We start from the raw sequence: 18,899 nt of genomic DNA, 5'->3' as shown, positions 1-18,899 counted from the left end.
TTTTTAAATAATTGCAATTACAATATGTTGAATACTATACGAGATTTGTCAATTACTATAAATTCTTATTAAAATAGTTTTTAGTTAAATTTTTTCTATTTATTTTGTTGAGGAACTCGGAATCTAAATGGACCCAATCGCAGGAATAATTACCGTAATAAATTCTATTACTCAGGGATTGATAGTCTTCTCTCGTGTTTCGATACTATCTTGAAATACAAGCGTTGTCAAATATTATCCATATTTATTCTCTTATGTAACCCCTTCACTACCATTCACTCGATATCGTCAATGCTAAATATCCGATCACGCAATGTCGCGTGTTCAATCTTGAACGCTTAACCTTTCCCTGTCACTTGAAAAAGTGTGCTTCACCAAAAAAATCTTGTTCAATCTTTTATTATTAATAACCCCGTTTCGCATTTCTCTACTATTACTTTCGATTGTTTCAATGATTTATTCGGAGAATTTTATGCCCATCAATGGAGACGTCGCGACAAATGAACTCTACACGGTTCTGCCAATTGATTAAGGCAAATAATTTTTCATAATAAATAAAATGTCATTTTACCTAGAATTTTTAACAATAATAATAAGATAAACCATCCGTGGAATATTAAGTGTATAAATAAGTCCCCATGGCCAGGTTTAAATCACGTTAACAACGATGCACAAGCACTGCTGGATAAAATCCCATCGCAATCGCAACAGCTTGTCGTACAACGCAAAATAACTCGAATCACTGTTTCCAGTCGGTTGTACACGACGATAAAAATGCTAAAGGAAGGAAGATGGGTTCCGCGTCAGTTGACCGAGGATCATGATGGACAGCCATCGTGATTGAACCATTATCTCGCATTCTTCGAATTTTTTCTAGCCAATCGAAGCAGAAGACAAAACGTGGTGCTATTGCATTCATTCTGAGTGCAAGAAATTGTTTACATCGACAACAAAACGCAATATCCATGGTCTTAAGTTACTCTTCCGCGTCTGGTGGGATGAGAAGGTGGTACTTCGTTACTCGTTCCTTCCATCGGACTTTCAAACAGCAATAATATTATTTGAAGAAGATACTTGGAGAGAAATTTTCAATTTCTACAACGAAACGACCTAAAAGCATTCTGCTTCATAATAACGAGAAACTTTGTATCTTCTCCAGTCATGCATTTTTTGATTCTAAATGAGAAGTTCTGTCCTACTCAATGTAATCCTCCTATATTAGGTAATCTAATTACCTGGAAATATCATTAAAATTTGGGATCATGAAATATTTGATTTTGGAATGAAAACGAAGTTCGAAGATGAGACTTCAGAAAATGAGGAATTCTTTTCATCCTGGCATCTGTGTGCACCCTGAATAATGTCCTTAGTCCTTAGTCCTTTCGTACAAAAATTAAAAATTTTTTTGAAAATAAAATCCTTAGAGAAAAAAAAAAGAGGAAGAACTTGTTTATAAGGCTAATAAAGTTAGAAATCTCAAGAAGTGTTCAATACAAATACTCTTAGGTTTGCTCTCGATCCCGCTTCCTGGTCTGGCCATCCGGTGAGCAAGTTTGCGCAGTTTCCTCCGGCGAGTTATAGCTTTCTCGTATTCCCTTTCTTCTGGTCGATCCAATCGAGGCTTTTCTACGGTTGCCACTCGATGAGTCACGTCGTACAGCACGGTTATGCCTCTTACCCGAAGTCTTATTCCCTCGTTTCCGTCCTTCTCTCCTTTCAGTTTCGATTTATATGTTCGTCTCGTTTCTTACCCCTTCTAACCTCCTTTTCGCGTCCCCCCATATTTCTTTCAATTTTCCAGCTCTGACATTACGCCCGTAACAGAGTGTCTCCCCGTTTTCTTTTTTCCTTTGCCGGAGAAATTAACGACGTTTCTCGTAGCAGATTTATCCGAGTAGCTGAGATTTTTTAGAACGCTGCCTGACGAAGCGAACGAAACTCGTGATTTCACGCTATTAGTTACGTGTTGCTTATACAGGTTGCTTAAAAAGTCGCGAACGAATTTATGGAATGTGTGACAGTGAAACAGAAAAGGATTTGAAATAAATTTATAGAGAGAGCTGTTCGATTTTAACAAAATGACACATACAGTAAAATTACATAAAAATTATTACTAATTTCATTAATATTCTCAATACAAGTTGGACAGTCCTTCGTTGAAATCAACAACGAATTTCCTGCATATACAGAGTGATCTAAAAAATCATCATAACAATTCCCATAGAATTTATAATTAATTAAAGAAAAAATTATTACATCGCGTTATATTTATTTAAAATACACGATTAACAGTTTGGTTGGAATATATACACGTTTGTTGCATTTTTTGGTAAATTATTTTTTAAAATGCTTAAATACATTCGTTCATTCGCTATTCTTAAAACAAACATCATAACTCAAATGAAATGACTTCTCATCGTTTTACAGGGTAGCATGTATTCAGTATGACACGTACTTCTGGTATCATGCTTCCTGAATGTAAACAGGGAAATAATGCACTTATTGTCAATAACTGTGCGGTTTACGACGATACGATCAACTGTGAATAACAATGCTTCAACAGATTCTATAAAGTACTCTCGTCCCGTAAACGGTACAACTCCTGAAACGCGTATCAACGAAAATGAGTAGTGCTTTTTGTCTTAAATTCAAACTGCTGTTTCCTATTCACAGTCGTATTTGACGAGAAATTCCCTAGCGTTTTGCACAAAAGCTACAGTTATTGAGTTGGAATAATGATACTCCTTTGTATTTGTATCTATACAGCTTTTATCTTTGCGTTCTGTTTTTATCTTTATCGAGGTCTCTCTATGCATTCCTATATATCGTCTCTGTTTCATTTTTATCTGTGTCTATCGGTATTCCGCATCTCTGATTTGCCTGCAGCTTGTATCTCCTGTAGTTTATCGTGTCCCCTTTTTTGTATCATTTTTTTCTACCATTTTTTTTCAGTTAACTTTGTACAATTAACCATTTATCCTTTGAATAGGTCTATAGTACTACAGTTATTTAACCAAGATTTGAAGTTTTGCTTGCACTGTCAACAACCTAGATTATTTATGAAGTATTAAGACTTTTTGATAAAACCTTTATGCAGTCACTTTTATTAAGTTTTAAACTTTAAATTGATGTGCTATAAGTGCTATTTTGCGATACTTTTATGTCATCAAATCATGTCAGAGTTTATATGCTTTAGAATTAGTCATAGTTTGCTGCAACCGGCAGTCAGCCATTTTGTATTAAAAATATCAATGCTGTATTTATGGAGTCATTTTCATGATGCTTTGAGCTTTAAATTCATGTGTTATAAATACCATATCATAATACTTTTATGTCATCAAATTACATCAAAATGTCTCTGTTTCAATATGATACAGTCTTAGTCATCAGAAGGTTAAACGAGATAACTCTGAATATAATATACACTATGAAATATTGTTTTCTCTCTAAGATTTCTAAAATTTCACACCTTTCTTGTTCGTTGTACGAGTGAAAGAATCACAAGCATGTCTCATGATTCGCTATCTCCTCTTGCTAAGTACACACCTAGTCAGTGACTCACGAATTCTTGCTCTTCCAATGTTTCTCATCAAGAGCTAAGTAAGCACATCGTATCTATCGTAATCAACCTCCCACCTTTTTTCCATCTTCGACTACCCATTATCCTTATCGAATAATTTCCACGCTCACGTGCCAACGGCCCACGATTAGCCATTGTTCGGATCAGAGAGGTGCTTGTATTTTCGTTGTATAGTGTATTTCAAAAATAGATTGGCAAACCTTTTAACGCCTCGATGGCCAATGACTTTGACGCATAGCTTTGTCTTCGTCATTCGTTATTCTGTACTAATATATTTTCTGTTGCTTTCTTTTCATTTACGATGTTGGTCACTGGTGACCCCCATAGGATTCAACTTGTTAAAGTTACTTAGCATTTGGAGATCTTCAGGGTGGTCTTCAGGGTTGAACAGCGAGTGTGGGACATTTGGCTTTTGTCACATTGTGTTCTTAGCTTGAAGTGGCATATCGTGCCACTTGCTTAAGCATCTTTAACAACATACTATCTTCGTTTGTTTGGGTTACAATGCACCACGTTGCTGCGAAAGATTGTCCTGATGATGGCCCTGTTTTAATGTTTGGCCATCTGTTTCAGAAACATTTTGTGATCGCGAAAATGGCCACCAGAAAATGATACTGGCTTTCAGAGACATTAAAGTCATCACTCTGGAAGTTTATGCAAATATGTACAAATTTTCTATAATCTACCCTTTCACACGTTACTTGTACTACAGGGTTTTCGTGTATTTTAATAATAATTTCATAATTATTCATAGTCTAGTTATTATTTTTAAAAATTACATATTTATTGAAAATATGTAACTTTTAAGAGGGAAAGGATGAAGGAAGAAAAATTATCCAAAGGATTCATTGAAGTGCAAAAATATCAAAGTTTTCGATATTTTAATGAACATATAAAAGTCATAGATGAACAATAAAATTAAATGTTGTATCTGTGCCATTTTAAAAATACCCCTGCACTTTTCAGCATCTCTTTGTACCTACTGTTATTAGTTCAAGCTGTACTTTTAACCTTTATAAGATGTGGTATTTGAATTGCATTAGACATTGTTGATGAGTACCAATGGAAGTTTTAAAATTTGTTTTTCTTGAAAAAGAGGCACAGCACAAAGAAAGTACATATACCTGTTTCACATTCTTTATTTCTTATTCATTTAGAATTGTTATGTTTCAACTTGGATCAGAAGTTATATGCTATATTTGCATATTTCAAACGAATAACCACACGTTTCTCGCGTAAACATCCACAGCCTGAAAATAACGTGAATCAGTCCTTAGTGTACCATCAAAGTGCATTGAACAGCATTGTTCCCATTGAAAATACTTGTCGGTAACAACTAGATACCCGTATGCTATTATAGTTCCGCCTTTACGACCTGCTCGAATGACGAGCACGTTTCGATTCTATCCTTTACCTTCAGGAGAGCTACGTATTTCCCGTGGTTTTACCTGCACTTTCTTCGCAGAACGTGCATACGTTCGCATGCCTATACAGGGGGATTCATAAACTGGTGTCCATATTTTTCCATTATTTTTTAATCTAACAATAAAATTTTACTAGCAATAAGATACAGAGTATACAATGGAGTATGATGGATTCCTTATTAAAAAATAAATTAAAAATATATAGTATTAGTTTTTTGCTTATAGTTTCGTTTCCCAGAAAATTAGGTTGTGTATGTAAAAAAATTTCTTTTTTATAAAAAAGACGATGACTTCAATAATTTTTTCAATGATTCAGTTTTCAGTAACTGGCTGTTATGAATTGACAGAATATTCAATCTTCTGAGCTTTCTTCTGCAGCATCTTGATTTCTATGCTCTACTTTTTCTAAAAGATTTGTTATTTTTATCTGTTTCTGTTTGCCCGAGAGATCCTTATAAATTTCCCCGCGTGGAGCTAAGCATTTGTGATGTTCTTCAGGGATTTCTCCAAATCTCAAATCCTGTTAAAGTGAAACTGTGCTGTAAGAATACTAGGTTTATGGGGGATTTCCCTATTATGGGGGAATCATGTTATGGGAATGTTGTGCTACAAGGGAGCCTAAGAATTTCTTTCTTTTATAATTTATTTAGTTTTAATTTTCCAGCACATATCACAAACTACATGGTTCTTATTATTTTTTAATATTTCACAACCCTTGGTAACTAAAATTATAATTTTTGGTTTTAAAATTATTCAAATTCTGTGATAGGGAAAAAGTTTTATTTTTTGAATCTAAATAATTATTGATTTTAAATTGAAATTATTGAATCTAAATAAGTATTTCTGAAACTCCTATTATTGCAAACCACCTTTCACGATACATCTGTTTTTATTTAAAATAATTTTTCAAAGAAAAGTCATAGTGGCCAATTTTTGGACCATTCTGTACACTTACAGAAGATGGCCGTTGCCTCGAGAGACGTCTCCTCTTCACAATTTAATCTTTAAAGACCTTAAAACCTGGCTAGCTTGGCCTACATACATGACTCTGAATGGTTCAGAAATTGTTAACAGCTCTTGTTTATATTCGTGACCGTATTTAACGAAATTAGAACGAAAAATATATCACTGTTTCATGGAAATTAAAGATGCGTGAGATTTTTATTTGTATTTCAATGCTTCTGTATATTTTTCTGTCGTATATCATTTTTACTCGTTGCATAATTCATACTAAAGGCACGTTTCTTAAAAATATACCTACATATCTCACCTGATATTTTTACAAAAGATTACGTAAGAACGGAAAAAGTTGAAAGTTGTTTATAATCCATCTCGCGTTTCTCGGCAGCCAATATCAATCCTTTCAAAGCTTGCCAACATTTTCAAAATGCATATACAGAACAGCCATTGGCTGCAAAAAGGATTACCTCGTAGTCTGTGTTATGTACACTCTCGTTTACAAATTTTTGAATAAAATAGTGAGTGTTATAAAATTTAAGACAGCTCGGGAGTTTTAGGTACGTGATGAAATTCGAGTGAAAATTTTATTTTTGTACGTGGTTGTGCCTTTCCACGTACGCGACAAAAATGTGTAAAATTCCTTTGAAATAACAGTAATGCAATTAATGTTATACAGAAAAATTGCGTACTATAAAACTATATAAATAAACTATGGAAAAAGGTGTAAAAATATAAAAGATATTTGTGAGGATTTTTATTTGAAGAATGGAAAAATATTAAAAAATATTAATTTTTTGCAATTTCCAATTTCCCCACATAAACATTATCCTTCTCCTACATTGTTATTTTCGTCTGGGATGTCTAAGGGGAAGAACGGTAATCCGGGACTTCACCAGTTTCCCTAGGGAAGCCTGATTTGACCGCGAATATACTTACACTGATAAAAAAAAAAAAAAAACATTTAAACATTCCATTATCTTGACACGATTTATGGTATATCAGTGGCCATATGCTTCTGCTGTTACCAGCAGGCATATAATTACAAACCTGTTACAGAAAATTACTTAATTATACACTGTTACACTGTTATATGAAATTGTATCTTTTAATGATTTCATGGTTTCTTCTAAGATTTTTGCAAGACAGTGTACTTATGAACGATGATCATTATAAATGTAAACGTTTACTGTAATCAAATACATATATCTTTCAATCGTATATGCATACATATGTATGTACATACACAACTGTGCTTGATCAGGATACCGAGAATAATCTCGCGCCACCAGAACGGTGATTAACGCACAAAAAATTTGCGGTCGTTCTAATATCGGCGAAGTTAATTAACATACACCACCGCTCAGAAGTTTTAAAAAGCTTTTAGAATTGTTTAGTAAATTTGAAAATATATATTTACGAATAATGTTTAATATTTCATTAGTTAAGTAAATAATTAATTCATTTTAAACACGAATTCTTTTCTGAAAAATGCACTATATTTTTATAGAATTGTTACTTTTGAAATTCGTTATAATTATACTAAAAAAATTGTTAATTTTGCTAATTGTATTAATTGGCAAATATGGTATTCCTTGAAAGATGATGAAATAAAAAAAGAACATTTGCTATATTTTGTAATGCTAACGAAGTGTCTTTAAACTTTCGAGTTGGAATGTATGTAGGTGTGATCATTGCGGCTAACTCGTGTACACGGTCAACGATTTACTTCGCAGTAAGTCAGTTAATTACGTGCTCATTATCAGAAACAGGAACTACAGTTATCGCTTTAAAAAAGTTGCTCGATCGACGTGAGGTGACCTTTACGTTTAGCTTAAGGGAATCAAAAGCTTTTCGTATTCGATTCAATGGAATCAATTGATTTACTTTAGAAAAGACATGATTTATGATTTTTTTCCGGGCAATCTTGTTTTATTTTTGCAAATATTATTGATATGCAAATGTTTCCATAAATCACATATAAAGAATGAATAAGGTATTTTAGTGTTATTTTTAATGTGTTTTGCCATCAAAGTCATTGAAATGGTCGAAAAATAACAAATTATTTTCACTTTGTATAATATTATTTTTAAAAAATCGCCTTAAAATCGATGGAAATTTTCACTTTCTCTATCAAGAATTACTCTAGTTACGTAAAGTTATGTCTTCATAAAAAAAAAAAAAAAAAATGGATCTAATTGTAATGTTTAAATGCATTGGCGAATATTACGCAACGAAATGAATCCTTGAATATAACGTGAAATTGCATAAACCAGACTGTTCATTGACAACGATCAGCTGCGATGACGGTGTCTGTTGCATTATTAATTGCACTGGAAAATTTCTTTCTTATTAACCGTACGAAGTTTTTTTAATTTCTACAAATTGACGTTTAGTGAATTATTGCATTATGTAAATAGTGAAGGGTATTTTTACAGTGATTGTATCTTAATCATTAAAATCATAGGTATTGTGATGCTTGTTTAAAAATTTAATTTTGATTAGTTTCATTAATTACTTATTATTAGATGAAGTTAGATTTGTTTTCTCATTCAATCAATAGAGAACTTGATTATATTATTATCATGCCAAAGGTGATAAATAAATCTTTTCCGCATTTAAAAAAATAAAATTATTGATTTTCGAAGTGTTGTATCAAACAGCACTTGTTATGAAACAACCTGTATTTCATTGATCCTTGCGTAAAGGTTGACTTTCGCCGCTAATTTTGCCTGTCATTAATAAAGCATCGCGCATTGTGCATACAAAGTGGTAATTCTCTATTCGTATCACCGTGGAATCATACTTTTCGTATACACGTCGCGTTTAAATATTTGAGTTGCGATTAAGGTCATCGCGTTTCGCCTCCCCCGCTTTCATGAAAGTACCATGGAAAAACAGGCACAATGGGCGCCAAGCGATTGTTTTTCATCGTTTCAGAACCCTCCACGCGACGATTTATTATATTTTTTCTTCTCACGGCGTAGTTTCCACGAGAAAGAAAGCTCTTTCGCTCAAAAGTGTCTCACTATGACCTCCCTCTTCGATAAACTGCGACAAAACCATAAACTCTTAAACATTATCGAAAATCATAAAATAACTATCTTTTCTCTTGGGATACCATGAAAATTTTCTATGGTAAAAGAAAAAAATCAAAAGACTCTTCACCTACTTTGAGCTTTTTACATTTTCTAAATTTTTTATTATTCCTTTAAATATTAGTTTCATAATTAAAAATGTGAGTACCTAATTGTAACAGAGGAACTACTGTATTTGTTAAACAAATTTTTTTTATAAGTCTGAATCATAATTGACCCAGCTTTCTACGGTTAATCTGTGCCTTTGTTTTTGAGATAGAAACGATTAAGATTGGGTGATTGACTTTCAGGGCGCCATTTTTAAGCCTTATAGCAAACAGCTAATCGAATGACCCCAAGATGATTAGATTCTCACAATAGAACACGTGTAGTTACACGAATACGCACACAGCCTACAAAATTATGTACACTAACGTTTGTTGCCTTAGAAGGACCAAGTGTGAATGACCTCTTATTTTTGGATAGTGTTTGCTATCTGTGTGTACATGTATCTGCACGTATCTTTCATAGAATATAAATGAGCCACTTAGATTAAAAGCATGCGACTCTTTTAACAATTTTTAAATTAATAACAGAAATAATTAAAGGTAATTCGTTAAATATAATATTAGAAATCAAAGCAAATCCCTTTGATTTTCAATGCCTCAAATATAAATCATGTTATGGATACTCGATCAGCTGTTCGTTTTAAGATTTAACCCTTCTGCTGTGGTCATCTCTGACCGGAAGTGTACATAGTTATCTAATTCGATATCGAAACATAAATAAAATAATTCTGCAAAGAAAATTTTATTTGCTAATTCGATTATTATATTAAAATTCCCATTATAAATATAAAATTCCTTGAAGTGGCTGATTTAAAAAAGTTTCAATGGCGTTATGTTCTTATTCTGTATTTTTATTGTTCACGTTAAGCAGAGAAAAGCGTTTCAAATAAATGTAACATTATTTGAGAGAAATATTCAGATATTCATGAGATCGTTTAAACGGATTCTTTTCTTTGAACGAGGCAGCATTAAGTTCTACAGGAATAAAAATTTATGCAATTGGAAATTTATTCTTTTCGCTTAATTCGTAAAAAGTTACGGTTTTAAAAACTTGACTGGCAGTACGTGGGCAAGTAAGTAGACGTACAATTTTCTCGTTTTATGCGGTTTCGTCTGAACGGATTTCAAGAATGAATGGGATTTTAACAAGAAGGCTGCGAGTGGTGGAACGTGGCTGAAAAGAGGGCCAAACAAACGAAGGGCATGGAAGAAAAGGGAAATATTGAAGGAAACGAAACAACGGACAAAGCGATCAAAAGAGCTTCACATACAGTTACTGACAAAAGTTAAGGAAGGATGTAATTGCTTATTAATTTTATCGATTACCTTACTTATAAATTTTCTTTTACAAAATATGAATAATTTGTACATTTATATAAAACTAAGTGCACAAAAAAGTAATCAACATGTTAATAACTTGTTGAAAATTATGAAAATATCATTGAATGATTTTTGAAATTATGTGCGATTTATAGAAATGATTTGATGACATAAAAATATCACAAAATGGCACTTATGGTAAAACAAAATGCACTGTTATTAATAACAAGATGCAATGTTAAATAATTAAGAAGAAGAAGAAGAAGGATGAGGATGAGGAGGAAATATTAAAAAGGGCGGAAGAAAGTGAAGTGTTGCTTCCTAGTGTAGAGTTTAAAAGTAATGCGGATGTGACCGCTCGGATTACGTTTCAAAGTCTTCTTCGTCAACGTCTGGCTTTAACTTCCTGCAATTTCTGATCCCTCCTTATGGAACTTTGCCTTGCTTTCCGTCTTCCACTCACTGAGTTGGTGTCCCTTTTAACGACGTTTTACTTAGAAAACAGATTATTTATAAATACAGTAATTATGTAAAAAGATATATTTTTCTATACTTCCTTGTATAAGATTAATTATTTGTACAAAATATTTACTGTACTAAAGTCAATCTGTGTACAGACTGTATTGACTTATTTTTCTTATTTTATTTATTTTTTAAAAATAAAATTTTTGAATTATATCATATTTACAGGATATATCAGTCTATTATTTGTTTTTGTACATAATGTTCTTGTGTGTGCTAAGAAATGACAAATACAAATAAATAAAATAAATATTCTTTCATCATATTATGTAGTTACGTGTGTTTCTTCGCATAGTATTTTTAATTTCTAAAATGAGCCTCTTATTTTGAAAGACTTGTAGAGGTTTTAGGTCGTTGAAAAGTGGCTCTAAATTCGTGTACGACAGGGAACGATGTAAAAAAAAAAAAAAAAAAAGAAAGAAAAAGAGAAAATAGTCTAGTCGAAACTGGAAAAAAAGACGATGATCTTTCGGTTCTTCGTCTTCTCTCCCTTTTCTTCACCGCCAAATATAAACTCGAGTCGAACCTTTGGGGAAGAAATGATGTCGGGTAGAGGATCGTGGAAGCAGAACAAAAAGTCGAGGAGTGGCTGTAACTCCATCATGCTATCTTTAGATTGCTCGATTTTATGGGAAATTCCATTTCCTCGAATAATTGTAGCACTCGCAAAAATTCGAATTAGGTTACTCGATAGCGTACCTGTTGATAACCACAGAATTACTTAAAAGAAAAATATCACCTTTTCAAGTTAGAGTTAAGGTTAAAGTATATTATTTTTAACTTAAAAAGTTGAAAGGTTAAACTTAAAGTCAAAGTTATAGTTAAAGAGTTAAAGGAGAAGTGTTATTAAATTTAAATAAAAGCAAACATATTTAAGAAAAAAAAGATGCAATTAAATATTCCCACGTACTAAATTCAAAATTTGCAGTTTTTAGTTATTAATACTGATAATTTTAATTCATTTTTTTTTTGTACGCTTACAGAAATAATAACAACGCTTTTTTATTTTTAATAATTTATTCAGTCATATTTATATAGGTCTTTTTTATCTTCCTGTTCACATGTTCTCGCAGATCGTTAACAAATAACACGCTGTGCGAATTTTTCACAATTTGATCATTCAATTTCTTTATTTGCAAGCGTTCGATAAGCCAACCATTTCGCTCAATTTATCTTATCAGAATACATAACACCGAATGGGTAACTGGATAACTAGTCCCATATCCTGTTCTGTTTTAATTTTATACGATTTTAGTATGTTTCAAAGCTGTAGAATTATATTTTATTAATATCTATTTCTAATCTAAATTAATTATTTTGACATAAATACTTTTTTGAAATAAATATATTAATGTTTTTTCTTTTAGTTTCGGGCTAGATTAGCTAGGAAAATAGGTTCGTTCATTCGATAAAAGTTAGATTTCTGATAAACAATACGTGTCATTGGCAGTCCACGTGGCATTCGACGTGTAAAATAAACATTGAAACATTTCCAATTGTACGCTTTTCCAGTTTGTGACATCAATGAATAATTTTCCATTCAAATCTGTTGTCAGCAATAAATTTATTTCTGTTACCATTATCAAATTCACAAATTCATCTAAATTTCCAACAAAATGTCTGATTATTTTTAATAAATCTGATATAATACTAAATACCATCTAAATAAGAAAGACGATTCCCCATAAATTCATGTGTCACCCAGATACGGATAAGGTGGTTATCATTCATTCTTCACTTTCTGATGTAGTGTGCCAGTGAAATATCATTTTAAAATGAAAATGGGTATAATGTTTAAAATATTATCCAAAATTAATAATTTTGGTAAAGCAGGGAATGGCGCTGAATGCCAACACGTTGATGGACATTGTTGACCAGCACTAGAAATTAAGAAATAATCAAATAATTAAGAAATGGATAAATGAGTATAATTTTGAATAACATTAATATTATTGCACTAATAATATAAAGCAATAAATTGAAAATGAAATTATTGTACGTTTAATAACTATTTTCATAAAGAATTTTCATTGTGACATTCAACGTGTTAATTAGAATTGTAACATTAAAAGAAATACTTACTGCAGTAACGTACGATCAGGTAACTGTCGTAAACATTTCATTATTTCCCTTTCAAACGCAACTGCTACGGAACAAGGTGTACGTACGGAATAAATAATTAAACGATTATTCAAGAACGTGCCGGAAGCACATTTGCTCCTGTTAATTAAACAGTCGACGCCTGTTCCTGTGCGACACTTTAACAAGCTGAACACTTTGAATCTGCTGTCATTTGTTCCGTTTCCAATTATGCGTAACGAAATTACATTCCCGTTAATGCACGTCTGAATGATTTGACCATTCAGATTGAAACTACGTCGATTGAACATTTTAATCGATAATTATCAGATGTAGGAATTGAATATTTGAAAAAATTGTTAATCCTAGGAAGTCGGAATCCATTCATCCTTAATACTTTTTAAAAAAATAATATCTTTACTAAACCAAGATCTTCTCTCAGTATTAATTTCGTAGATATAAGTAAAAATAAATAATTTTTTATAATTTTTAATATTTTCTAACTAGTGAGCTCCATCAAGTATATCTACTAAATAATTCTTGTAGCTTTTTATTGACTGAAAATCATTTATTGTATATTTATTTTTTAAAAAAAAGTATAATATTCAAAAATGTGCTAGAATATTATTGTAACCAACTGTATGTAGACATTGAGACACACAAATGGGAAACAGCATTCTAAATATCCAGGAATACACGATGTCGTTCCTTTCGCTTACGAAATGTCTTTGACGAGAAAAGGCTGGCATCGTTGCGAGGAACCAGCTGGAAACTGAAATAACTGATTGCCTGTTCGATATCTCACCAGTGGCGATATTCACGAGCAGTCGTTCATATTATAGTACCACCTGCCGCAACACCATATGCTCCTATTATTACCGTTCACCGCCCTGTATACACGGTGTACGTCATTTTCATTGCGACCACGTCGAACATGTTCTTGTTCTGCTTTCGACACGTAGATTAAAATTCGGTTTCGTCGAACAAAATTATCTATCGTTCCTGGATATATAGAATTCTTGATATTTCATAAAAAATAGCTTAATTTTTATGGAAAACGTGACCGGAGACTTGTTGCATGTCTACTTACATCTGCAATAATTAATGTAGGTACGGGGTTATATTTTTAACAATTGTTACGTTAATAGCAGTCTTGTCTTCTTTTTCAAATTTAACATCTAAAACATCAGACAGCAGGTTTTAATGGAGTAAATAAAAATGCAATTTTTTTTTTAATTTAATACAGTACCGGGCATGGTCGGCTTCCCCAGGTTTCGGGGTTCCAGGGTTCTCATCGTAGACCTCCTTTTCCCAGGTTTCCGGCCTTCCTCGTAAACTTTTATGGGTTCCCCGGTTTCCGGATTTCTCACCCTTCCCTCAGGTTTCCCCTTCCTCGGACTTCGCCCCTCCTCGAAAGTGGTCCCAGGGAGAATAGCAATGTAGGAGAGTAGGGCCCATATACATGTACATACATATACAAGTCTGCCCTCCGCCCCCACTTGTGTGCAAACGTTTACAGAGGAAAATTTGAATTAATATTTACTTTGTTATTCGTACTTCCCAGTTATATACTAAATTTTCTAATATTTTGTAATTAAAAATTATGTTTTGTTCTAAATCTTTTTAATTATTAATATTGTCAAAATTAAGGTTTTAACGATTTTTGCTTCTTTTGTAATGCCATTTTCCTCAGGGAAGTCGACTGTGCTCGGTATGGTGCATATATTTATGATTTTTTCAAAATCTGTAACATGTATTTTATTTTTATCATTATTTTTCCTATGTTGTTATTTTCAACTGCATACATCAGAACATTTTTTTTTAAATCAAAGTTTAAATTATCCAATAACAAGTACGCGCTATTTAAATTTCCACCTCCTGGAATGAAAGCAATTTTAGCTTTCATTTTACCATGAAATTGATAATCATTAACCCAACATTTAATTATTCAAAATGTCAGGAAATCAGAATTATGAAATTTGATTTCGAACATTTAAAAATTGCTTCATCGAAATAGAAATATTTCTTAATATTATTTATTATCAAATACCCCATTTGTTAACAAGCTATTTCCGAAACTTATCTATTCATCGTTCGTTACTTTCAGAACTAGAATTTGGAAAATTTTTCAAGGAAATGTTACGTGCATGAAACCTTGCGATATCCTGGAATAGATATCGATCTGCTTTTAAATTGAACGAAGAAAATAGAGTTGTTTTGAAATTTAAATCAGTCGAATCAGCAATTACAATAAGATACAGTGGTTCGTATTTTATTATTGTGCCCCACTTTGCACCTGCCCAGAATATTATGATTCACTGATATCGTGTATCACCTGTAACGTACTCAGCATATTTCAATCCATAACTGTAAATGATGTATTGCCTAACTTTTGATAAATTTTTGTTTATTTTTTTTATCGTATGATTTATCGTATCGTAGGCGTGATAATGTAATTCAATATCTTATTCATTTTACAAACAGTTTTCTTATTCTGGACATTTTCTGTATTGTCATTATTGTTTTTGCTTTACTTAATTTAGTGTGAAATAATATTTATAAAAATATTATGGAATCTTTATAGCACTAGTATCGTTATAATCTTATATTGGAGAGATAAATTATTAATTTTCCTAATAAATATTTAATATATAAGTGTTATAGGTATTTTGCAATTTTCTAATGTTACATTTTATTTTTTAGATGAAATACATTTTTTCTACTTAATTAGCCCTATCATAATATTAATTATTTGAGTGATCAGATATCCTGTTCTTTATGTAGCAATATTTTAGAAATACCTAAGTAATTATTTTATATAACAAAAAAAGAAGTATTTTCATGAATTAAACAGTTATATCAGCCTTCACTACTTGAAAATTCCAGCAATAAGGTGATTGTCAGCCAAGAATCGTAGAATGGGTCTAGCCTTTTAAAGAGTGCACCTGTTAAGTTCTATTACCCGTTGGAAATGTCTTCAGTGGTATTTTCGTAAATGGTCAAGCTCTAATTTGCTCGGCAGAAATGTATGCTCGTTCTCCTTCGCGTTATAGTTTCTACTTGGCAAGGAAATTAATTGGTATTAGCAGTGCTGCAGATGCAAATCACGAATATAGTCGTGTTGGATTTTGCAATATATATATGTATATATTTGCAATAATACGAGAACATTATACGTAAGATTAATAACTTTCATTAATTGAGTTTTGCATTAGGAAGAGAAGAGATAAGAGCTTGTTTCTGATTATTTGAGTTTGTCTTGCTATTTATTCCTCTCTAAATAATTGCTCTATTATTATTTATTAAATTATAAATTCATTTCACAGACATAATTCAAAAATATTACATTTATATTTAATATTGACCTTAATTTTAAATCTGTAATTATCGTAAATGAACATTACAATTTTAAATTGAGGTGTATGTAGCTTTAAGTTCATGAAATACATAAGACACCGTTATTCTCTTAATTTGCTTCGATCGAGTAAAAGAATATGAAACAAACTAATTTTATAAATAGTTACTTATGCAAAAATTAATCTTTACATCATCCTTTTAACGTAATCGATGAAAAGAGCAGATAAAAAACTTGGTTAATTAAACTCTTACATTATAAGCATTCGATACTGAAATACCTTCTATTTTATATGGTAGCTACTATTTCGAAGCACGATTTTACCTGTAAAGCGTATTAAAGTTTTCAGCATCTTTTCCATTTACCTTCGCTTTTAGCGCAGTCCTCTACAGTGGTACGTTAAAATTATGATGGCACTCCAGAAACTCGAGCAAACTCCCATATCTTTGAAAGGTGTTCGATTTTAAATTCCGGAAAGCTCTTTTAACACTCAGACTACCGTGTCACTCATATCTGGGTCATGAATCTCATCATGAATTTCCACGGAGATCTATTACCCGTTTTATGTGAAGCGATCTTACTTATCCATTTTCAACCAGAGATAAACTCCGAATGCTTGCGTCACAAACATACATTATTAAAATTTAACTGAATATGAATTTTTTTTTTGAGAGAGAAATCTCATCTAGGTTTTCAATGATTCACATCATTTAAGGTATTTAGATTCTAATAAAAAACAAAAAAAAAGGCGAAAAACTCTTATCTATTTTATCTGTGATCACTATCTAAGCCGTTAAAATACGAAATGATGTAGAGAGAAGGAAAAGCTAATATCGAGGTGACCTGTTGTGATTATAGACCCCAAGGGAGGACAGGGCAGCGTCAAGTCCTGGTAATCAGAATAATCACACACCCACACCATCGCCGTCACCGGTTGGAGATGCCCCCGTTGGCAGAGCCCTTATGGAGGCTGCGCTTCAGCAAGCCACTTCCGGAACTCAGCCACCTCTGGTGGTGACACCGTCCGGATACTGGGTCGACGGTACCGATCATCGACACGCCCTGGACTCGGTCGGCAGGGCGTTACTTCCGGCACAGCCTGCCTGGCAACCCAGGATAGATCAAGATGATACGGCTAAATGCTACAGGCGATTCTTTGTCGGAAGGGTATGTAAATCATCATTTCTAACGCTTTTATTTGATACTCGACAGCCTCGCTTAAAGGGGACACTTTTACCTTTCATATAGAAAATCAGAATTTTAATCATCTTTTTTTTTTCTTTCCTTTATTAATTTGATAATTAATGAACATAATAAGGTGATATCCGGTTCTACCGTCATTACTGAAACATACTGTAGGTGTATTGGATGTGCAGTCAATTACGTGTTTTTTTAAGTACTGAGAATCCACTTCCCTTTTTTTAACCCTCAGGCGGCGGACCATGGAGAGATCCCCAATTTCGATAAACTCAGACTCCGTTGTTCAAGGGTTAATGTTCTTTATTCATTTTAAATGCAGAATTGAATGAAACTTTTTGTGAGAAATGTTTTAAATAAATGTCATTATTAATTAATTTCAATGCTCTATTTGAAGCATATTTATTTTTCATGTAATTAAAAATAAAAATAATGTAAATCTTAAGCATCATCTTAATCTCTATGTTATGTTTGCCTAAATTCAATTCACCCCATAACCAACCCCAATCGCAACCTTGAAAGGGTTGAAAATTAATCATGTACAATTTCACGTGGTACAGGATTAGTACCCTGTAACAACATGTTTGGAGTTTCCATAAATAACACCGTACCAACGTGAGTTTACTATTAGTATTGATTAGAAACTAGTCTACACGAATACACTGAAAGCCATTGATTTTCTGTAAGTTCTATTTAGTCTGAACTACACAACTTGGAAGCCTTGTATCAAACAATTCTCATTAATCTGTATTATTCGTCATTCGATAAACGCTCAATTTCACAGTGAGGCCGGTATACGTAACACGAAATTCGAGTAGAAACCCATTGTGTTGCAATTGCATACCGTTTACCAGTAACACGTCGCTGGTAAATTGCTTTCGATCACTAGTAAAACTACAAATCCATATTAATTAAGTAGAGTTAGGAGGGAATTACAAGATTAGTCAGCTTACCCTTGAAACAACACGCAGTCGTAAACATCGTTGAACCTTTGCCAACTTCGTTCTCTGTATCCCCTTGTTTAATTGCTTTATTATACGCTATCATTATCGTTTAATGAAAAACATGGGAAAAGTTAATACATAGAGTGCTCCAGAAATAGAGAACTACACTTTAATACTTTGATGGCCGATGTTGCTTATTCATGGTTTAATTTTTTACACTTATTATTGTTTAATTATTTTTAAATACTAGTGAAAATTCAAAAATAAGTAGTGGTGTAGAGTTTAAGGCTCCTAATTAATTTGTTAAATTATTAGATCAAGAAGCAGAAAAGAACCTTTCTTTATTTTAAAGATTATTAAATTGCAAGGGGAACAA

At 32.4% G+C, this 18,899-nt stretch overlaps 1 protein-coding gene across 10 annotated transcripts in view; it reads left to right on the top strand.

Annotated features, from left to right (window-relative positions):
* LOC114875658 (rap1 GTPase-activating protein 1-like) overlaps positions 1–18,899 on the top strand; it is a 143,018-nt gene that overhangs the window by 109,337 nt on the left and 14,782 nt on the right. For all 10 annotated transcript variants that reach the window (XM_029186189.2, XM_046290167.1, XM_029186197.2 and 7 more), the window contains one exon: positions 17,241–17,549. In XM_029186189.2, the coding sequence (XP_029042022.1) occupies positions 17,241–17,549 (309 nt within the window). The remainder of the gene's footprint in view (positions 1–17,240; positions 17,550–18,899) is intronic.

This window comes from Osmia bicornis, chromosome 2, assembly GCF_907164935.1.
Source record: "Osmia bicornis bicornis chromosome 2, iOsmBic2.1, whole genome shotgun sequence".
Classification (NCBI taxonomy): domain Eukaryota; kingdom Metazoa; phylum Arthropoda; class Insecta; order Hymenoptera; family Megachilidae; genus Osmia; species Osmia bicornis.
Note: the sequence above shows the minus strand (reverse complement) of the source record. Positions and strands in the feature narration are given on the sequence as shown.